This window comes from Cyanistes caeruleus, chromosome 1 (assembly GCF_971803275.1).
Source record: "Cyanistes caeruleus chromosome 1, bCyaCae1.hap1.1, whole genome shotgun sequence".
NCBI lineage: Eukaryota > Metazoa > Chordata > Aves > Passeriformes > Paridae > Cyanistes > Cyanistes caeruleus.
The window spans coordinates 29,362,833-29,386,065 of NC_141701.1; the positions used below are offsets into that span (position 1 = coordinate 29,362,833).

Here is a 23,233-nt window from a genome sequence, read left to right on the forward strand (position 1 = left end):
CCCACTGTGAATGCCCACCAAAGTAATGGGAGGTCATGGAGGCTCAGGCTGACATTTCTGGGCTAATATAAAGCACTGCAACTTGGCTTTGGTTTAAGAATGTGCTGGTGGAGGCTGCACAAGCTCCTTGCTCTGCTTGGTCTGCATGCTTTGTGAGTAAAGTGGGAACAGCTGATTTTCATGGCTGAAAGTTGGTTGCCATATGTTAACACTTCTCCTGGCCTGGGTACGAGTGCTGTTGAGCTGCTATGAACTGTGCCTGGAGCTACAGAGCACAGCCCCTTCCATCTGCAGGGGCTGTCAGTAACCACATACTGTACTACTCTGCCTTGGGAATGTTATCTTTATTCATTTTTATGTCATTCGTATCTCTATTCATGCTCCTGTCTATCTTGTATGTACATTCTTCCCCCTTGTCTTCTACAGCTGCTGCATACAGCACCCTTTGACTAACAACTTCTGTTTTGTGAGCTGATGTCAGATGTCAGTGTAGTCCGAGGAGGAGCTGTGTGATAAAGGAAGTGGGTGTTGGGGCTTCTGATGCTTTCTGCCATGCACTGACCCTGCTGGGTAAGGACATCCCAAAATCTGCTTTTGCTGACCTGAGTGTTGTAAAAGCTGAGAAGGCTTTGTCCTCTTTCTTCACAACTGTTTGCTCCTTTAACAGGAAGATGTCCTGGCAGTTTTTATTTGCAGTAAGTCCCTCAGCCAGTACAGAGAATTCTTGCAGGAAAACAAGGAACTAGATTTGCCATGAAAAATCAGTGAGGTGTTTGTGGATTGCTGATTTCTGAGGGTGCTGGACATTGCTGCAGGTAAGGGAGGATATGTGCTGTATCTCTTCAAAAAGTGATGTTTCCATGGCAGCAGATACAGTGCAGGGAGTGTTCTTGAAAACAAATATTTCTTGACCAATTTTCAAAACAAAATAACCCAAACTCCTCCTTCTTAATTTAATAGGAGAGAACAGCAATATTGTTTCCTGAGCCCTGTGCAGCAAACACTGTGGGGTTATTGTGCTTTTATGAGATGCTTGCCTTCAGGTAGGAGAATTATGATCCCACTGTTGCCTCCACTAGAGTCTTTGTAATAATATGGGCAATTCTGATTTGAGATTTGCTATATGGAGGAAGGGAGGTGTTTACCCTTGTTCTTTTAATATCCTGCAATGAGTAAGCAGAAAAATGTCAAACAAAGGGTGACTGAAAGGGAAAGCAAGCATTAAGTGAGATTAAGTACTAAATTGAAATGCTCTTGTTCAGCCAACACTGACAGTCTGTGTCAGCTTAAATTTAAGTCTCCAGAGGGACAGCTTTCTCTCCTGTTAAAGGTGGAGAGTATCTCCAAAATTGCTCATATTTGGGTGTGTTTGCCAGTGATAGGGAACTGTCACTCAAAAACCTTGTATTGGAGGACAGGCTTTCTACTGCAGGCCTTCTCTTTTGAAAAGGGCTGCAGTAACAGACCAGCTACCCAGAACTTTCTAATCTGGATCTCTCCTGAAGGTTCAGTGTCCCTTCTGTCATTTCCTCTTACTTGTCTTCCTCCTTTGCCTCTGGTTAAGGGAGCAGAAATGAAAGAATATACAGCTGTGTGTTGGCTTTGGCCGTTTGGCAGGGTGATACCATGAGTCAGGCTAACTGGTCTGGAGCACCCCTACCCTGCTATGAAAACACTTACTTCTGGCAGAGCCGTAGATGTCTCTGTGGATTTTCTGCCAGTGCAAGTACAAGTGGTGGCAGTCAGCTGCAGGAGTCTGCAGCCACTTGTCCCTGGGTAGGGTAGGGGGAGCAGCATGGCTCTGGCTGCCAGTAAATGCTGGTGTGTGGAAAAATGCTCATTGTGCTGTTACTTGCTCCTGAGCAGAAAGGGGTGGATTGATGGTATCTAGGGAGAAACCAGCACTATTGCTATGGTGTGAATGCTGTTGATGAAAGAGGCAGCCTTCCTGTTTTGCAAGCTGACGTCTCTGTTCTAGAGTGTGAGAACAGAGCAGTAAGTGACCTTGGATGCTGACTGACAGTGGAGTGGCCCAGCAAATGCTGCCTTGGCCAAGCCAAGGAATGTTCCCTTTTCTGCAGAACTGAGGTGTATAGGAACTGCTGTGTGCTGTGACACATGTCATTTGGAGTGACAGGTTCTGAGCTGCCCCTCCCCTGCTTATAGCCTCCCAGCAGAACAACAAATGTGTGTTGTGCTTAAAAACTTTATAGGTAAAGAGAAAACACACTTTGTGTGTGTACCTGGGAAGAAAACCTGTTTATTGTTAGTGTAATTTAAATCTGAACAATCTAATTCAAGAATTTGTTTAGACAAAGACTATTATGCAGATGAAATCTTTGTAATAATAAAGCTAACATACAAACTTATTTTCTGCACCTTTTTCTCAGTGGTTTACTCATCCTTCCCCTGGCTTCTGAGGCTGGTAGTATCATTCTGATAATGGCAGTGGTATTAGAGCAAGTTGTCATATTGTGACTCCTTTTCTGGGTGGAATAGGATGGTGGTGGTTTCTTTCTCACTGTAAGATCCACTGGAATCCTTCTGTTATGTTTGCTTTATAAACACCTGCTGTTTCTTTCATGACTTTGCAAGCTCCATGTTTCATCCACATCTATTATATAAAGTGCCTTTTATATTTGCTAGATATTGTTCCTTTGCTCTCTGTTACCTCTAAAATAGTTTCATCCAACTGCACATCTCCACTGGTGACTGATGACTTTCTTATAGCCATGGGATCTCCAATGTCAACCCTGGGCTCTCTTACTTGTACTGTGCCTGTGTTCTCACATTCTGTGTCTCTACTCTGAGACACACCAAGTAAAACAAAGCTGCAAGCAAATTAAGGAGGGTAGAGGCAGAGTGAGCCTGACAAGTCTCTAGCCCTGGGGACTTGCAAGCTTGCCTTGAAGCTTATGTCCTGTCACTAGCAATGGGCAGTGTTGTACTGTGGAGTAACAGAGGCTGGGGAGCATCTGCAGCTTGCTGGGGGTGGTGGGTTAGGCAAGCAGAGGCAGAAAAACAGCTATTTTTCCTGTTTTGCTTTCTCTTGTCTAGCAGCTAGAGGGAAGTGGAACCTCCAGAAAGAGATGAAAAGATGTGCAAAGGGAGGCTGGAGTTGGTGTTTTCAGACAGGTGCTCCTCCTGTACTTTTCTAGGACTGGGGCCCATGTGTGGCAGTGATGTTGGTTCATGAGAAAAACCTCAAAAAGGTTGAAAGCAAAGCTTTGTAAGTAATATTTTTTTAACTGCTCCTTAGCCTGGCAAACCTATGTATTTCAGTTGTGAGAATTGTGGATGTTGCTTGTGTCTGTTTTGCATTGTTTACTTTTTGCCTAAAGTATTAAAATTAAACTACCAGCAGGGATCCCAAGATGAGCAAGAAGTGATCCTACTCATCTCTCTTTGTCTGTTCTCTGCCTAAATGTGTATCACATCATGACATTAGAAAGTCCTGATTAATTTGATCAGGACAACAGAATTTGAAGGAAACTCCCCTTATGCTTCTTCTTGAGTCATCTCTGATGTTCATTGCAGTGTTCTACAGCAATCCAGTCCCTGGGAATAACATATAGTAGTGAACATTTGCAGCTGCTGCCAGGACAGGCTGCCTCTGAAGAAGGCCATTTCACTGAATTTGCATCTTCTGATACACTGTAGTCCCTGCAGGAGTACATCAGAGTCTTGATGTGTCCCTTGGTTTTCCTCACATGTTCCCAGGAATGGAGCTATACGAGGACTTGTCTATAAGCATCTTTAAAGAAGCTGTCCTTTAAGTAGAAACCAGTACTTCCTACTCAAAAGGAGGGCTGGCATTATGAAATGGGCACAGCTCTCACTGGCTGGACTGCACCTTTAGTGTCTATATTGTTATGCAGAAGAGAAATCCCTTCAGCACATCTCAAAAGTGTTTTGCCTACATCTGAGGAGTCTTGAGAAGCAGGCTGAAGGCAGAGCAGAAAGTCCCCCAGATCAATCATTGTTTTTAACCTGCTGACTGCTCAGAGTGCTTTGATTACTGCTGGCAGAGGTTAATTCTGTGCCTGCCCACACACAGGCCTTGGTGTGTGTGAGTGGATCACACACCACTGTGCAGGCTGTTTCCATAGCACCAAAAAAAAATCTGCGCCAGGCAGTCCCTGAAGAGGCTTTGCTGAGCTGCTGACGTACATTCAGGGATGAAGAGCATCAGAAGTAGTACCAGCCTAGGCTGGAGTGGGAATAGAGCCTGATTTAAATATTGACTTTCCTTTTGCCAGATGTCACTGTCTTGGCAGAAGGAAAACAGGCTGTTTTACTGCAGTGTGCTTTGCTTGGAACTATGAGCTCTTAAAAGTACCATTCATACTCTGTTTAGTCTTCTCAGCAAGTTACTTGCAAGTGTTGTGCTCCAAAACTGCTTTTTTTTCTTTTACAGGGAGCTTGTTCTTGAGTAAAAGAAAAGACCTGAAATCATGTCTTTCTCTTAAGATTGCTTTGGTGCCTGTATGGCAGGTATATTTTACCTTCTTGTGCTCTGAGTTGTGACAAGCCTTTTTGTCTGTTGCCTGGGCAAACTCTAGAGGTGCTGTGCAGCTCTGGTATTCCAAATATGTCAGGTACGGGCCCTCAAGAAAGGGATGGGTCCACCTGCTGTGTTCAGATGGACCCTGTCTCAGAGAGACACTGAGAGACTGCTGTGCTTGAAGGAACAGGGAACAGAATTTCCTGCAGAGGACCCCAAAGAGATGTCTGGACGTCTGAAGAAGGTCACAAGCCCAGCTTGCCATTGTCCGAAATGGCAAACTTGTGTTCTGCTGCTGTTTGCCAAGCAGGTGTTCAACCCTGACCTTGTTGAACAAGACTGAGCACGCTGTGGCTCTGGCTCCCTACTTCTTCCAGGGCTCAGGGCTCAGGCCACGGCTGGATCCCTGTCTTTTTCCACCAGCTCTTGGTCCAGCGTGTGTGGGGACCTCACCCCCAGGCTTAGGTTGGGGGGGCACATCCCAAACCCAGGTTAGGATGTGTTGGGGGGGATCCTGTGTGTCATAGAAGTTGTTGTTTATGTAGTTTAACTGCCAAAAACTCTACTGCACTTCTATCTGTCTGCTGCTGTCATATGATTTAAAAGCAGTAATTTGGGAGGAGGGGAAGACACTGAAACATTATTTTCTCCAATAAAGCAGTCCTTAACTACAGTAAAGATGTGTTTTAGACACACACTCTAAACTTCCTTGCCTGAAAACTGATGAAGGAATAAACAGTTGCTGCTACCATTTAAATAATTGTTTATATCAATCAATCTTAAATACTAGCCTTCCCTAAAACATATTTGAATTTCTTGGTGCACTTCCAGTAAATGCTGAGACAACTGTCTGTACTTTGTGAACTGCTACTTGAGCTTTGTATATCTCATTAATACTTAGAAGAACACGTAGCAGAACTAGTGTGGACACTAAACAGGCAGTAGTACACTTCTTCAGAAAAGTAAAATGCAGTGGCTGAATATCTTTTTTTAAATATAGTCTTGATTTTTAGGTGCAAACAAATCTTGCTTTCCTGACCTTCAGGTTAATCTTTAAATACTCAGTCAACTTAGTTTTTGATTTTCTGGAGGAATCTCTGATTATTGTAGAGGGAAGAATTCTGTTTTGGACTGCAGTGTCTCCAACAGTTGACTTTTTCCAAAGAAATCACTCTACTGCAAATGCATTCTTGATTACTCAGTTCCAGCAACCAGTGCTGACATTCAATATAAACTTGTTTAATTATGTTTAATATCAAAGGAGGAAAAAGCCAGCAGCTTACCAGGCATGAAACAAGTGCCAGAGAGGTGCTGAATGTATTGCAGGACATGGCCACTGTGTGCTGGGCTGCACTAACTACCCACTGTTGGTTGGACAACAGACAGAGCACTTCTGTAAAGAAGCAGGAGTTTCATGGTTTTGCTGGTGTATGGATGGGGATCCTTCAGGTTCAAATGTGGTTTTGAGGACTTGGTTTTAATAGTCCAGCAATCCTGCAGGGAAGGCGGTTGGTGCTCTCAGAGCACAGCTGGAATGGTAGGTGAGCCTTCTGCCTAGTGCTCCCCTTTGGGTGCATTGCTTAAAACACCACCTTCTGAGCTGCAAGTTGTTCACACTCTAAAGTGTGTAATTTGTTCCCATAAATTATCCTGGGTTAAGGCAACCTGCAGTATCAGTACAGGCTGCGGAATGAAGGGAATGAGAACAGCCCTGCAGAGAGGGACTTAGGCTGGTGCTGGTGTATGAAAAGCTGGACATGAGTCAACAGTGTGCACTTGCAGCCCAGAAAGCCATGACACATCCTGGGCCTCATCGAAAGCAGCAGTGGCCAGCTGTTCAAGGGAGGTGATTCTGCCCCTCTTCTTGGATCTCATGAGATCCCACCTGGAGTATTGCGTCCAGTTCTGTTATCCCTAGAACAGGAAATACTTGGACCTATTGAAGCCGGTTCAAAAGAGGGCCATGAAAATCATTGGAGGGATGGAACACCTATTGTATGAAGAAAGGCTGAGAGACATGAGCTTGTTCTACCTGAAGAAGGCTCCAGGGAAATCTTATTGCAGCCTTTCAGTAGTTAAAGGAGGCTTATAGGAAAGACAGTGACAGACTTTTTAGCAGCACCTGTTGTGACAGGACAAAGGGTAATGGTTTTAAGCTGAAGGAGGAGGGTAGCTTCAGACTAGATATAGCTAAACTTTTTACTATGAGGGCGGTGAATCACTGTTACAGGTTGCCCAGAGAGGTGGTGGGTGTTTGATTCCTCAAAAATTATTGGAGGTTTTTGATGGCCACTAACTTTGAAAGGTCCAGTGGAAACGCTGGATGGGACTCTGAGCAACCTGATCTAGTTTAAGATGTCCCTAGCAGGGGAACTGGAGCTCCCTTCTGACCCAAACCGTTCTATGGTAAAACACAGATACTGACCAAGTCTTTAACTGGGAAACTTACACCACCCTTAAAGGTATTTGGGGCGTCCTGCTTTGCTACCTTTGTGTGTGAATTGCAGATGAACATGAGCTATGGGTCATGAGCAGTGGTGAGCAGGGAGAATTAGTTTCTGCACATTTCTGAACAGTAGCAAATGGAACCTGTTGGAGTTGATGCTTTGAAGCTGAGTAGTTTCGATTGGCTTCTGTGCCTGTCACTGGGCAGGTTTTTTGGCATGACAGATTTTTGGAGATTGTATAAGAAGGAAAACAACTTGAGTGTCAATGGAATCAGCAGAGTGATGTACTGAGTACTTCATTACTCAGGATAGAGATGAAAAGGAGAGGAAATGTTTTTGGGATAAATGGCAAAAGGGAGAGCTTTGCTGCAGTGAATGTACAGACTTCTTTAATGCTGTTTTAGCACACTGATATGTAGTCTTTAGTGTGCTTCTGTTTCTTATTTACAGTTCAAGACCAAACTTTACCTTGGCGAATCCCAGAAACATACTTCTCTCCCATCCCCAATGAGTATTTTCCTATTCAAAAGCAAAAAGTGAAAATATGAGAAGAGGGATACAAAAGTCAAAGCAAGACCTCTGTGTTTTGTCAAGGGGAGCTAAGAAGACTGTAATATTTTTAGAAGGGAAAATAATAAATTAAGGATAGAGCAAGTGTCAAGTAAAATAACTTCTCTAGTCTTCCTGTTCCAAGATAGTATTACTGGAGAGGCCTTGTTTCCCCTTCATGCAAGGTGGTGCCAGCAGCATTTCTGAGGGGTGTGATGGCTTCTTAGTAATAATGCTGTATCATAGCTCCCTACTACAGGGCACACTTGTAGATTGACAACTGAGGATTAGCAGTATGCAAGGCAGTGTTTCACCTTCCACCTCTTCAATATCCTGGTCAAGTTTTTACCAGAATGAAAAATGGTGGATTGCATTATTCATAGCTGTTCAAGGTCTCAGTTATTCTGTGTGTTTTTTTGTGCTGATGGCCAAACTGTGATGTGCCAAACCTGATGTAACAATAACCTGCGTACAAGTTAGAGCAGTCCTTAACCATAAAATTTGGAAAGTTTATCAGACTAATCTGTTAAACCAAATGGACACATTAAACTAGGGCATGACCAGTACTCAGAATGGCAACAAATATAGGTATTTTTTTGTTTGACATCTGCAGTTGTGAAATGAACTATATGGTGGATTAGCTTGTGCAATAGAAAATGATGCTAAACTTAAATTTCACACAGCATTGTAAGTTTTGGAGTTTGTACTCATGTTCTGTTCCAGGTCAAATACTGGAAGGAGCAGCTTGTGGAACAGTGCAGTTCTAGAGCAACTGCTCACTAAAATCAGTGGAGGCATGCTTTCTTTACCAAAAAAACCCTAACCACAAATCCCAACATAAAAAACTCAAAAACAACCAAACCCACATAAAACGCCCCAAATCACCCCCTCCCATTCCTTTCTTTCATTTCTGGTCTATTTTTGGAGATGAAACTCAATATCCTTCAAACTTTGGTCCTTTAAGCCTGCATTTCTTTCTTCCCCCTGTAGTTTCTATCACATCAGCTACATCAGAATCAGGAAAAATGCTTGACTGATTTTGTGTTCATTAGATAGGTCTTTCCAGTTTTGTCTACTATCATATATTTCAGTAAAATGAATGGCTAAACTTGTTCTATTTACTTTGCTGAGAAATAGAAATGAGGAGCCTGAATGCTTATCTAAGCATGCTGATATTTTGGAAAACTTTCTTTGTGTGGAATGGACTGGAACACAACTGGATGGTGCATAAATATATTAATATTTCTTTGAGCTCTTGAGACATTAGTACTTTCATAATCTGAACCTGCATAGGTTGTTAAAAAGGAAATACAGGTGCCTGTAATGTCACCCAGCAGCAGAAAGTAGCATCTCATGTCTAAAGTCTGATCTGATGGAAGCGGGTATGCTCAAGTCCTCTAGGACCTGGAAGTCCTTTAAAGTTTTATATCTTTCTGTGGATCATCACTGGACAAACATGCTTGACCCTTTTCTTTGCCACCTTCAACTTTTGGAGTGATTAATGTTTTATGACTGTCACTTGATTTATGTGACAGCAATATCTCTCTAGGCTAACAGTTTCATTTAATTTACTGTCCTGGTGTGACTTGGAGTAGAGGCAAATGTCTCTTAACAGGATTTACTCAGCTCAAGCAGCATTAAAAGTCAGTCAAGGACATATCAATTGGCTAAAATCTCAGAGTACTTATTAATGTAATGGCAAGTTCGGTGGTCATAATAATTTAAAGGTAGATGCATTATCTGCATTGTATTAGGAAAAAGAAGCAGATCTGTGCAATTGGTTTGTTAGTGAACTGCTGCTGGTTGCTGCATGCACAGTTGCAGGATTCTCCCTCTTACCTCTTAAATGAGATTAAGAGCAGTGCAGATGTATTCAAGCCCATGTCTTGAGTTTGTCCAATTTGCAGCCCTGGCAGGATGTGTCCCAGGTCCTTTAAGTAGTGATAGCTATTGCTCCAAATCAGTTTGGAAGCACTGTAGGAATTGGTGCTGCCCAGCTGGATGTGGAATTTAGCAGTATGGGGAAGCAGCAGCCACACTCCATCTGGAACAGAACACTTCAAGCACTACACAGTTGAATGGGTGATTGGTAAAGTGATGGACTGTAAAGGAATAGGTAATGTGTCTTGTTTGATGCTGCAGGGAAAACAACACAACTTATTTTGGGTTTTCAAATGAGAGATTCCCAGTGAGCTGCTGCACAAGTATTTTATACCAGCAATCTGGTGGTGTGCCATTAGCACTGCTTTGTTAGGTCTTACTTTCTTAAGTTTAGGAGGGTGCACTGAAACTTTGCAGTGTAGAAATGTAGATGAATAATAAGGACTTGTCTTCATTATGGCTATCAGCTTGGAAAAAAAAGCTTGGAAAAGCTGTCTCAGTGTCTACTGTCAGCTTTTAGGTACCTCATGGACAGGCTGGTTCTCTGAAGGGTTTGTAGCAAAACTGGTCTAAAGGTGTGAATTGACTGGTTGAAGAAGGGGGATTTGGAACAAGTTCTTATGACCTGAGACATTTCTGGGGCATATATGTCTGTGAATTTATTGTACTAGTGTACTTTGCTGCTGACTAGGCAGAGTTTTAGTTTCACCGATACGTATTTCATACTATGCTCTCAGGTAAGCCAAAAGCAGAAATGCTAATAGGATTTCTATACAGCTTGCTACTTGCAATTGCTTCTCTTTGTATAAAATTGTACTTCAAGTTTTATGTAATAACACTTGTTTGAAGGCACAAATCAAAATTGTAAACATACTTAGTCAAGTCCTGAGAAGGGAAAAAAACCTGGTGGTTTGCCATTATTGCTAAGCAAAAAGCTGATCTTTATCATGGTTAGCTGAAATAGGTGCCAGGCTACATCAGGAGTGCACCTTAACCATGCAACCAGTAACTTGTGTGGGGTAAAATTAGCAGTGCTTCCAGAAAATTCACTCCTTTTGGTGTTATGTATATGTCCTTTGTGGAAGCCCACATGGAGATTACTGTGCTCTATTTTGGGGAGGTTTATGTGGTTGTGCTAAAAATTACTCTGTCCTGAGCACAGAAATGACTCTCCCAGTGCTTCTAAAGGGCAAGCTGACATCTCTAGATGAACTGACATGTGTTTGGAAGCTTTTGTGTCAGCTTTTTTGTGGACTGAGGAACTTTGCTAGGGAACTGGAAAGCATGCACTAGAGGGAGTTACTGGAGGAGTAAAGGAAACTACACTGGAGTGAATGAAAAAGAAATTGAGGAGTCTGCGAAGGGAATTCAAAGACTTAACTGGAGCCTAGTTTCCTTGGGCTCTGTACAATTCATAAAGGGTAAAAGGAGGAGAGGCTCCTGCTGAAAGGCAGCTTTAGCTCAGTGACACTGGTAGTTCATTTGTCTACTGCAACTTTTTCTTTCTGTACAAGAGTGAACTCTTCCTGCTGCAGAGGCATTCACTTCCCTCCTGAAGAAGGGGTGTCAGGGGGAAGTAGATAGCTTTTGTACTTGCCAAGAGCTACTTCTGTGGGGTCACATGTCAGGCCCAAAAACTTGCTTGCTCATTTATTTAGTGAGCAAAGTGTAAGCCTGTCCATTTTATAAAAATAAAGGAGACTTTTTTCCCCTCCCAGAATTTGTCAGCTACCTTTTTCCTCATAACATTCAGCTACCTGAAGCCTCATAACGGAAATCAACATAGTCTCTACTGCTGCAAATGCTTTTGCTTTGCTTGTCAGCTGTCATAATACTCCTATACAATGGGGAGATGTGTGGAAGTGAAAAGTCTCCCATAAAGTCTCTGTCCATATCTCAGTTTAGAAAGTGTGGGAGAAAATGGAACTTTATTTTTTCAGCAGGTAGGTTTTTGGAAAATCTGCTTCACAAGATGAAGGGTGGGCCACAGACATCCCCTAAGGCAGGATGCTTAGGGGATGCTTGTGCTCCTGAAGAAGAAAGGTCCCTGGAGTATCCTTAGAGAATCTGGAGGAACAGCCTGTGACTTACTACAGCCATTGTGTTAATCACAGGATGATTGAAATGGAAGGACCTCTGGAGGTTCAACCCCTCTGTTAGGGCAGGGCCACCTGGGGCTGTTTTCCCAGGACCATATCACAGAATGGATTGAGTTGGAAGGGACCTTAGAGTTCATCAGTTCAACCCCCAGGCATGGGCTAGGGTGCCACCCACTAACTTGATCAGGCTGCTCAGGGCCCATCCAACCTGGCCTCAAGCACTTCCAGGGATGGGGCATCTATCACTTCAGGGCAAACTGCTCCAGTGCCTCACCACCCTCTGAGAAAATAATTTCTTACTAATGTCTAATGTAAAATTTTTCTCTTTTTGTTTGAAACTGTTCCCCCTTGTCCTGCCACTGTCTACCTGTGTAAAAAGTTGTTTTTCCTCTTTTAAAAGCCCCCTTTACGTACTGGAAGCCTGCAGTGAGGCTTCCCTGGAGTCCTCTTCAGTCTGAACAGCCCCAATTTTCTCAGCCTGTCTTTGTAGGATCTCTCTTAGAGAGATCATCTTCGTGACCCTTCTTTAGGTCAGCTCTAGCAGGTCAATGCCCTTCTTTGCCAAGAACTTCAGAGCTGGATGCAGTGCTTTAGGGGGTGTCTCACAAGGGCAGTATAGAGGTGGAGAATCACCTCCTTTGATCTGCTGGTCACTGTGCTTTCAGTGCAGCCCAGGATGCATTTGGCTGTCTGGGCTGTAAGTGCACACTGTTTGCTCATGTCCGGCTTTTTATCCAACCAAGTCCTTCTCTGCAGGGCTGCTCTCAAGGACTTCTCCCAGCCTGTACTTGTATCTGGGATTGCCCTGACTCAGGTGCAGCACCTCGCACTTGGACCTGTTGAACTTGATGAGGTTCACATGGGCCCACTTCTCGAGTTTCTTCAGGTCCTTCTGAATGGCATCTTGTCCTTCTGTTTTGTCACCTACACAGCTTAGCTTTGTGTCATCTACAAACTTGCTGAACATGCAGTTGATGCTACTATTGATCTGTGCCATCAATAAAGGTACTAAAGACTACTGGTGCTTGATATCCATGTCCACCTTAATGACCATGTCCAGATAGCTTTGGAATATCTTCAAGAATGAATTTTGTGAAGTATTTGCCCTAAATCCTTGTTGCTTGCATCAAATTGTGTGCTGCTTGGTTGCTTCTGTACTTCTGCCCTTGATACTAAATGATGGAACTGTGCTACACCAAATCCAGGCATGAACTTAGTAATTACATAGTGGGAGCTACTGTGTACCACAGGCAATGAAGATTTTGTTGCTGTTATGAAGATACTGCTAAAATTACAGAGGGTGTTTTTTTAATTTTAGATATCACAATATGTAATTCAGCTTAATGTGTAATTGAATTTGCTTTGTTCTTAAAATCTCAGTGTCAGTCTCATGGTGGGACCTGCTAACATAGAGCGGGGATGGTGGACTTTTCTGGAGCTGCTTTTTGGAGATGTAAGCTCTGGGATGGTGTGTTAAGAGGTTTTGCTTTAAGAGTGCAGAAAAGCAGACTTGTTTTCTGAGGGAGGCTGGGAGTCATTCCAGAGTCACTCAAGTAAACCTTTTAATTCCATTGTAAGGTTACATACTGAAACTTCGTTTGAAACAATCCCATTTCTGCAGTGCAGTCTCTTCTTCCTAATCTTCTCCAACTATAATCTAGCTGCAGCTCAGCACTGTTTCTTCACATTTTTGACAGGGTCAGTCTCTTGCCTGAGGGATTGGAGTCTATGGAGAATATGGCAGAATAACTGGGATAAGCGGCTGATTTGAAATAACTTAATACATTCCTCTAAAAGTTACCTGACAGAGTTTTGACTCTTAATCTCACTTGGAAGTGCTCCTCTATGCTTGCAGAGTTTGATCTGACTTCTCCAAAGTCAATGCAAACTCTGATCAGTAGTTCTGGGGTGCTACTCTGTCCTTTGGCCTGGACCTTTTACATAGATTGGGAAGCGTTTAATGAGTTACTGCTGGAGCTGACAAATGTGTCTGCTTTCAGCACTGTTTGAGACACACAACTTTGTCATAAACCAGGGATTTCTGCCTAATCTTCTAAATGCTGAAATACTTAAAAGCTAGTAGTGAATGTGTGCAAATATAGAGAATTTTGTCTGACATGAATGGGTTAAGTATTTTACTGTAGTATCAGCTTGTCTAGTCACAGAATATGCTGGAGCGTGGATCTACTCCCTCACAAGAGCTCAGGAAATTAGTCTGAGTTTATAATTGGATTGAGAGGAGAGATGAGAAGTGCTGCCTTTGCCAAGACATGTGTCAGCTGTCTGAAGTAGTGTGGGCTGAGACTTTGGTTCAAGAGATGAGCAATACTGGCAACCTCATAATCCCCACCTGTAACATTTGGAAGTGTTTGTGTTGCAGGGAGATACATCTTCTAAGAGGTGGTGGTTACTTGTGGTGGTTTTCTGTTTGTTATAATAAGAGTAAGCGAATGTAGCACGTAGGCTGAAGAAAATGCTGGAGAAGATATTTCTGTACAAAGAACCATACTGAATGATGTAGTTGTATCAGGAAGAGCTTGTCCAGAGAAAGCATGTGGGGGAGGCTGAAGTACTGAGATTAATATCATAGTGTTGAGTTGTACTCTGCTAGAAGACAGCAGATACTTAACCCCTTAAGCCATATTCTGCTGACCTTTACTAACAGGGCTGAAGAAGCCTGTGCTTGTACTGTTCAGGAATTGCTGTAGCTGTGCAGCTCCATTCATGTCATCCACAAATCTTGGGGGACTGAAAGAAGTGTCTGCTGTTAAAGGAAGGAGAAAGAGCATAGTGTGGAAACAGGAGCACTAATGTATAAATTTCAGGTGTGTTTAGTCTTTGGGCTTCTGTCCTGTTGCTTCACAGCATCTTTTTCTCTTAATGCAGTTTTAAGGCATCATCAGATCAGGTGCTGAAAGGCTTTACTTGTCTGTAAACTGGTAAGACTTTGAAGATCAACTTGATGCTACAGAATCTAGATTGGCTTAGGATGCTTAAGTAGCTTTATGGCTCTTAAAATGGCTTATGCCATATAAAACTGTTGGAGTGGGGAGAGGAGCCTGACTGTTGCTGCCTGATTGGGATCTACCTGAGAAAGAGGGGGGTGGTGGAAGACCACCTGCCTAGAAGTCTTTGGCCCAGACACACTTACTGGAAGGCCTCTTATCAATCTTGCCTCTTAGCAGACTGCAGAAGTTGAAATTCAAACCATGTATAGGCTGAGAAGGCAATTGAGTCTTAACAGGCAATCTTGAAATAAGAGACTGAATTTTTTTGCGACGCCCCCAAACAGCAAGTGCTTCTTGCACCTCTTCCCCCTCTTTGTCAATAAATTCTTCCCATCATTTTCCCCCACTTTCTTTTGCTTGCTTGATTAAGTGCTGGTGTGACAGCCTTGCCAAAAGTATGAGCTGTGGTGTGCAAGTTTGGCAGCTGCGGGTATAATCAGGACACAAACACAGTGAACGTGCTGGTGTAACAACAGAACTCAGAGTAGATCTTGTGGATTGGTTATTTGGATAGCTTTGTTCAAAATATTTAGATCATGTCCTAGGGTAGCTTCTGCATTCCTCCAATCCCGAGGCATGATTGGTAGCCTTTCCTGAGTTGAACTGTTTAATACAAACACTACTGAATGTATAGCTCAGTTTCTTCAAAGCCCAGAGGTGCTACTCATTCATACTTCATCAGGGTTTGGTTTCTGTAGGGAAAGAGGAATATAAGGTTTCCTTGTTGTGGGAAAGGCAGCTTCTCCACAATGCTACCATAGCATCCTATCCTTGCTTAGCAGGTGTCAAGGTAGAAGTGCTTCTTCTATTATATGCTATAGCATATAATGCTATATTGCATTGCTTAAATTGTTGCTAGAGCCTTGGGTTAATGTAGAAGCTGCAGACCTGGGTATCAGGCTAGCTGAAGAAAGAACCACCACGCCTGAGACTAAGCAGGCAAACATCAGATGGAAAGTGTTTGCTCAAACATAACAGCTTTTCTACCTGTGGAGGGGGAGTTCACTTCCTTATGATTCATGAGATGTACAACGGTACTGACTGTTAATGCTAAATAGTTACCTGGGAAAGCTTTAAGTACACTCTGTAACCTTAACAGAGGAGATTACAACATGGTTAATGGTAGGAATTGTGATGGTAATGCTTTGCTGAGGCTTGCCAAACCTTCCTGAGACATTTTGTGACATTCAGTTGAACTTGTTAATAATTGGTTCAAGCATCTTTGACAGATCCTTTGTGCCAGTCTCTCAGACACCAACTTCTAAAATGTCATAGATTACTTAAGTACTAACCTCTTAGTTTTTCTGAGGTGTTAAGTGAAAATGAGTGCTTGCTCTGGAACAGCAAAATCTTTGGTTTTAATCTCTTGCATAGTAAGCAAAAACCCTACTGCTACTTGGCTCTGGAACAGCTCCCTCTTTAGGCTTCAAGATCTTTGCAGGTACTGCCTTGGAGCTGGTATCTGCGGTAACAACCAAAGTACACAGTAAAACTGAATTTGCAATGCAGGGCAAAGAACTGAGATACCTGAGGATGCACAGTTAATTATTCTATGCCATGTAACAGAAGCCTAAACTTAAGCTTCAGCTCTGAAATGTGTGTATCTTGCCCTGGGAAGGCAGTATCCACCTATTTGGGTATGGCTTTACAGCCTCAGTTCCACCTCCAGCCAACTGCATGTGCTCTGAATTGTTGTGAAGGAGAGGAAGCCCATCCAGCAGGATATTTTGGTCATGGGAGGGCCCTTTAGAAAGGCCTCATAATAAGCCTATTTTTGTAGTGTACAGACTGCGGTGTCTGTCAAGAGCTGCTAAACTGGTCAGAAAGGTTCACACTGCAGAGAAAAACCTTTCTTTTTAGTTCTGTGCAGCTGCTTTTTGTCATCCCCATCCTGCTTTGTTTCCTTGGGCCATCACTTGAATTTGGAAAATCCCTTGGAGAGAGATTCATTCCTCCTCCAAATGCACTGCAGTGAGCAAAGCCTACCTTCTTCAGACTGGTTTTAGGCAGTGTGGGGGAGTGCTGCATTACTCTGTCCTGAATCCCTGGATGTGCTAAGGAACTACTGGGGAGGAAGCAGGTAAAATGGTTGTTATGGCTGGCAGGGGATCTCTCAAAACTAGAGATTGTCTTCCCTGAGTGGATGAGTAAGGGATGACAGCCTAGAAGCCTAGAATTTGTCCTGCAGCAGATTTGGAAGGGTGGACTACAGTCCTTTCTCTTTACAGAGAGATTGACTTGTACTTCACTTTGAAGACCATCAAACTTCCTTAAGTGATGAGGAAGAAGCTTGTTCAGCAAGACAGCTTCCTTCATCACCAGGTAGGATTTGTACCTGAGAACAAGTGAGGAGCAACACTCCTGTAAACTCTAGCAGGTAAGAGAGCAGGAGGCTGATATGTTTAGGTGATGTGTTTGGGAGGTGCTGTAGCAATTAATCTATTTGGCCACTATAATTGAGATTAATCTGAGCAAAGAGAGGAACTTGAAGTAAGGAGCACTTGCATGGTGTCTCTCTCTTGTCTTAGAACAATAATATTCCTGTAATATTTGTAAAAGCTAGAGACTGTCTTATGTGACTTCTGTGCTTGTGTTCAGGCTATGCATAAGGAAGAACAAAAGCAGAATTCAGCCTCTCAGGTAGAGGCTGAATTCAACAAATCTTCCCCGTAAGCCAAATATAAGTTCCAGCACTGGGCCACGTCCTGTATGTGTCTCTGACTACACTGAAGAGGTGTTGAAGAGTTTGGCACATACAGATTTCTGTCAGTAGGGATGGCAGACCAGGTTGGTGGTTGAGACTGGCAATCTAGATGTCTCTAGAGACATGAAACCAATGTTTGGACTATAGAGGAAGAGAACCAGATTTTTTTGAATGGCTGGTATTGGGTAAATCTGAATGCAAGGAATTTCCTGCAAAAGACAGGAATGCAGTATTTGCATCCAGGAAATTCCTAGGAAATTGTATTCTTGATTATTAGCAGGGATCAACAGATTTTCATAGGGGGTTCTTTTTTCTATGATACTACTTGCAGTTGTAGCTAGCTAGCACTGACCAGTGTAAAACTGAATGATTATCTAGGGTTGGGAAAAAGTCCTAGGGTATAGCCTCCCCTTCTCTTTCTGTGTCGGGAGAGTGATGGTAGAAAACACCCAGCTCTTTGTGTGCCACATCTGATAACTTGTCATTTTGCCTAACCCAGTTAGCACAACTACTGCCTGAGCCTTTTGCACAGAAGGCAGCCCGACTGCTGAGCTATACAAGAGAAAGCTGTGAATCACAATGTGTAGCTATTCATATTAACAAACTTGGTTAAAATAGTATATTATTACTGTAGCTGTGTTACAGTTCTCTGCTGCCTCTGGATGCTTTAACTGCAATCTGTGAGCAAAGCTTTGACCTTTGCCAGGTGAACTTTGCAGTATTTCTGGCAGACATCACAGCCACGTGTCAGAAAAGCAGAGGGGCATTCTATTTTCTTCTTTTTGGTGAGTTTGGAAAATAGCAGAGACCTGTGTTTCAGGCTCCAGCACTCTCATTGTTATGAGCCTGCAGGTACTCTGCACCAGAAGCAAATGTAGGTCTTTAGCCTAAAGGAGCTGCTCTTTAATTAGCTTTAAGGTCTGTTCCTGTGGCAACTGACTGACTGCAGTGGAAATGGAAATTTAAATTCCAGGAGGGATGTGCTTTCTTCTCATATGCCTGGGGATTACTTTGCTTGGACTTGACTTCGGTCAAGCAAGGCTCCTTCGCTTCTCTGGAATAATGCCTGGTCAGCTCTGTCCTTAGTGTGCAGGAAAGGATTAACTTCCATTTGATTATGCTCCGCTGTGCACAGGCAGCAGTGAGGATCCCAGGTGAAGGTGTGGGGTTTGGCAGGAAATTGTTGCTCAGTTGTAAAGGTGATCTACATTGCTACTAAACTTGTGTTTTCAGTGAAAGAAGCTGACTTGAAAAGAAAATAAAAACTGTAGTGAACTGCTGCAAAACTTTGCTGAGTGCCTCTTTTAGGCACTCAAGAAGCATTTCTGCTTCCCAGAGTTGAATCTTAAAGGCCTGGCATGAATTCAGATGGCTTTTCTAAGTTGATCTTTATGGTGTATGTGTCAAAACATAAATATATTTCAGGCATTCCATTACTGCCTTTACTGGCTGCTCTAAACAATGCTGGTTGAAGCACCAAGGACATAGGACAGTGTGCTTCATAAATATTTAACAACTCCCTCCCCCAAACAAAACCCCCTCAGACCCAGATATGTTTAGCCTCATGAGCAAAAAACATAATGCACATTAGAACGTTCATCAATAAACTCTAGGTGGTGTTTATAGCCCAGCCTTCAGAGAGGAGTGCTGCTCTCTCCTATTCTGAACTTGCAGTATGGTGTGATACCTGGGCAGCAGAGACTGGGTTCTCACTAGTGGTTATTACACTGATGGAAGCAGCTGGGGAAATAGCTATGCACGCAGAATTTTCCATTAATCAAAGGAAAAAAGTCCAACACAGATGGTATATAGGATAGATTATGGCTGATAATCCTTTTGTGTCCTAGAAGATTAAGGATATCCTGGTGTAGCTGCAGTCAGCTGACCTTTTTTTATTTAAACCATTGAACATTGTTGATGCAGTTCTGCAGAGGACCAAGGCTCTTACAGAAGCCATGAGCAGTGCCCTGTGAATGTTTGTTAAAGGAACAGTCTGTTTAAGTCCAGCCTCAGTTATAAATTTACAGGAACTTACCTTTGTGCCATGTAAACAGCAGCAGCTACAGGATGCCTAAGAAATCTCTTGCTAGACGGCTCTATCATATGTAGCAGAGCTGAATTCTCTGAGGAGGCACAGTGAGTGTCATGTGGAGAAATGGAGGGTTTCTGAATCCTGCTGTTTGGGTCACCCCAGAAAGTGAAGATGAATGCTTCAGTGGAAGAAGAGGATGGCTGTGCGCTCTGAAATGTCTGGCATGGATCTATATGAGGATTACAAATCACCCTTCGATTTCAATGCTGGAGTGAACAGAAATTATCTTTACTTGTCGCCTGGCATAAACCTTTCTCCACCTGGATCACCTACACTGGCAAAGTCTGGTAACTTCCTTCCTTCCTTAAAATCTCTACATGAAATGCTTAGCAATTAGTACCTGTAAAACTTCTCAAATTAAAAATCTAGAAAAGTTGGCCTGCTGTTAATTCTGGAAGTATATTAGCTTCAGTGCAGCTAATATCTCACATGTTCCACGTTTACCAGCTTACATTATTTGTTATTTATTCAGTAGAAAGGCAGTTTGAGGGAAAATGAAGTGACGAAACCATTTAGAAACTGCTGCAAGATTTGAATAATTTGCCTAGTTTGACTATTAGATTTTTTGGGGGGAGGAGGTAGAAATTGCATTTTTAGTAAGACTTCAGAGCTCTGGCTAGTCTAAAGTCTGCTTTTGCCTTAATACTGAAAATCACACTGATTAACAAAAATGCCCTCTAAAACCTTTTCTCCATTCCTCCTAGCATTTAAAATTCTGCAAACCCTCCACCTGCAGATATGAACTGCACTGGGGCTGCCTTGTGCTGTGCTGCAGTGTCATCTGCTTAGTGCTTAACCCTATGAGTTTCTTGATGGTAACCTGTTGTACAGAATGCCGTAGCTGTGTCTACCAACACATCCTAGTCTGGTTTTACTGTTGTCATTCCTTTCCATTCCTTGCCGCCAGATGTAATCTTTCAGAGTAATTTTAAATACAGAAAGCTTTGACCTACTTCAGGTAGGGCTAAGCAAAGTTACACAGGTATTTGCTTTTTTTTTTAATGAGCTTGTTACTTAACATTTTAAAGAAACATGCATCCCTTGGGTGACCTCTATGTGAGCTATAGCAACCCTCTCTGTGAACTTGTTGAACCGGGAGCTACAGGGGAACAGTGGTCAGCCTTCAGTTACTGCATCTCCAGCTCTTCCAAAGGAGTGGGGAAGCAGCTCTCTGTGTCAGGTGATGATGTATCACCATTACCACCAGCCTTTTCTGGGCTTTATTTTCTTTTTCTTTGCTCTTAATGAATATCTAATTAGCATTTGGGAGAAGTCAAATAATTTTCTCCCCTAGGCTGAAGAAATGTCTCACTTTGATTTCTTCACTGAGATAAATGGGAAGTACTTAAATCTGATTTTTCTTATATACTGCAGAATAAATATGCTTTGTAGTACTGTATGTAACTCAGCTATTAGAGTGGTCTTATAACATTGCAACAGCTTGTTCTCGTGAGCTATAACAAACATTTTTTTCTTTAGCTTTGCCAACTGTATAGTGATGACCACAATGTTCATTCTCAGTGTCGCATGCAGAACATGTCCATGTAAAATAAAGCTTTATGGAGGTTAACCTGCCCCTGCCCCAAGGCTGCTCATTCAAAATGAAAAGTATTTATTTACACTGCTCCTGTTTGCTGCTGATTTCTGAATTCAGCCCAGGGAAGTAGGAACTTCTGGTCAAAATAGGAGCATGAACTTGGATTGAAACTGGCCAAAGCAAACCCCAAAGCAGAAAAACTGATTGTTAATTGAATTACTATAATGCTGTGCCTACCCTGGCAGAATAATAGGGACTTAAATGCCATTTCCTTGAATGTGATCTGTGGAGTCCTAATCAACTAACTTGCTCATGTCTTTATTTGGTTCATTTAAGTAAATCTAATAAACTGCTGGGAAAATATGTTAATCTTAGAAATACAGACCTAAAACCTGACCTTAAAACTAAGTAGGTTTCCTCAATACTATCTAAGTAGCATTTTAATGGTTTTTATGATTTTTTCCCCCCCAAACAGATTTTTTATTCTGTTTGTGAAGCATGAAATATTCAGTTAAACTTGGTTATAATAGAGTACCAATTGACTGAATTTTAAGTCCTTCACAACTCTAATGATGGACGAGAACTAACATAACGAAGGGTAACAAGTTGAAAGCCATAATAATGATTTCATATAACAATATAAAATAACAATAGCAACAGTTCTGTTGGCCAAAAAAGACCACAAGTGAGAAATGCTCTCTTAGTAGTAGCTTGAGCCAAGGCATTTCCATCTGTTGGCTGACTGCTGATTTCCTGGTTTCTTGCCCTACGCCCCATAGAAAGATCTAAGGTGGGTGGTGCACGCTTCCTTAGGAAGTTTTTTCAAAGCCAGGATCTTACTGGCTTGTCAGCCCTAGTTTATGGGGTACATTTGTGTTGTAGCCACACTGTTGTGGAAGTCTGTGGGTTGTTAGCTGTGTAGACAAGTGCTCCTTGGTCAGATGGCCCAGCACAGCCTTGCCCATAGGATGAATGGATGAACCCTGTATCTTGCAGATATTGAATTGAGGAATGGGAGCAAAGGGAACAGAGAGGTGAACAGTGACAGGAGAGAGAGCAGAGGTACCAGAATGAAGACTGATGGGAAGATGTTAGCATACTTCATGTGGAGCTCAAAAAAGTAATAAATGGGAGGGGCTCAGAAGGCAAGAAGAGGAAGGCATGGTCAGATGTGCAAGATGAGGTATGGAGGACTTTGAGTAGCAGTGATTTCCTGTTTCCCTAAAAACTCTTGGAATGGGAAGGGGAGGAGAGATCATTCCCCTGCTTCCTAGCATTGTGCCTTAAATTCCATTTGGTAGGCAAGAAGCAGAACAGTCTGAAAAAAAAGTTTTCCAAAGAGAAGCTACATTCCCCAAACAGAAGCTGTTGCTGCAGGAGACAATCAGGCATGTTTTCTTAGTGGTGGATTCACTTGGTCTATTTTTGGTGATTTAATCCAGATGACTCCTTATAATCAGATTGAACAGACTTTCAGCTGGTTGGGCTAATGCTCTTGGAGTCAGTGTGGTTTTGGTACTTGCAAACTTTCTGAAATGGCTTTGTGATGGCAAGCAACTGGTCCCTGAAGGGCTGCAGATGAGATCAAGGTCAGGAGTCATAGTAGAACATACTGAGGGATGTCAAGGAGAAATGCAGTTCAAATTGTTTTCCTTCAGGGTAGGTTTATGTAATTAATTATGTAATTAATACGTTAAATAGCAATTTGACAAAAAGGTGTGGCATTCTTAACTGTTAAGGAAATATGTTGATGTGTAACACAAGTTATCTGATTGTGAGACATAACCCTTTGTTTTAGGTGCTATAGTGCTATGCTTTGGTTTGGGCATTAGACTTTGAAGTTCTTACTGACTTAGATTTCTGACAGAAAATAGTCTATTGGGAAACCCACAGGACCAACATTATGTTTGTGTAGAAGACACATAAATCTCTGGGGAAACGTGGCACAGATCTCATGAGTAAATGCAGAATGAGGTTTAATTTTCTTCCTGTAGGCTTCCTTCTCTTCTAAATCTAGATTCTTCTGTACTCTGTGGTAACAGCATTCACTAAATTCTGTCCATGTAGCAGTATGCTTCTAGAGGACAAGTGATCTGGACACAAATTCAGGCAGCCAAGATACTGCTTTGGAAAGAATTTGTGGAAGTGAGTTTTACCTGAGTTCAGTCATTTCATCAAGAACAAGGTTTCTTCTTTTTTTCAGCTTGACAGCTGCTAGGAGCGTGTTTCATAGAATGCTTACAACTAATTACAGACTTGCAGAAACTTTTTTTTCCCCTGATTTTTCAGTTGATTGTGATGTAGCTGCTTGATATGAAACACCATGGGAAAATCATGGTGGTGATTAATGAGTTTTTGATTCCCAGACCAAAGGATAGGATGGAGTGCCATCAGAAGCTGCTGAAATGGGAA

The 23,233-nt window shown here is 42.4% G+C and overlaps 1 protein-coding gene and 1 long non-coding RNA gene across 7 annotated transcripts in view; one reads left to right on the forward strand and one right to left on the reverse strand.

Annotated features, from left to right (window-relative positions):
- The window catches only part of TPD52 (tumor protein D52), a 39,834-nt gene that overhangs the window by 4,148 nt on the left and 12,453 nt on the right, over positions 1-23,233 (forward strand). For 2 of the 5 annotated variants that reach the window (XM_023920847.2, XM_023920848.2), the window contains exon 1: positions 19,312-19,571. The exons of 2 other annotated variants lie outside the window; for them this stretch is intronic. In XM_023920847.2, coding sequence (XP_023776615.1) covers positions 19,400-19,571 — 172 coding nt within the window. In that variant the 5' untranslated portion in view covers positions 19,312-19,399. Of the gene's footprint in view, positions 1-18,856; positions 19,572-23,233 lie in introns of those variants that run through there. One more of the 5 variants, XM_023920849.2, reaches the window with a different exon arrangement.
- Positions 352-23,233, reverse strand: part of LOC111924620 (uncharacterized) — a 36,671-nt gene continuing 13,789 nt past the window's right edge. The window contains exon 3 of one of the 2 annotated variants that reach the window (XR_015285415.1): positions 352-1,163. This is a non-coding gene — a long non-coding RNA (uncharacterized LOC111924620). Of the gene's footprint in view, positions 1,164-11,797; positions 15,181-23,233 lie in introns of those variants that run through there. The other variant, XR_015285413.1, reaches the window with a different exon arrangement.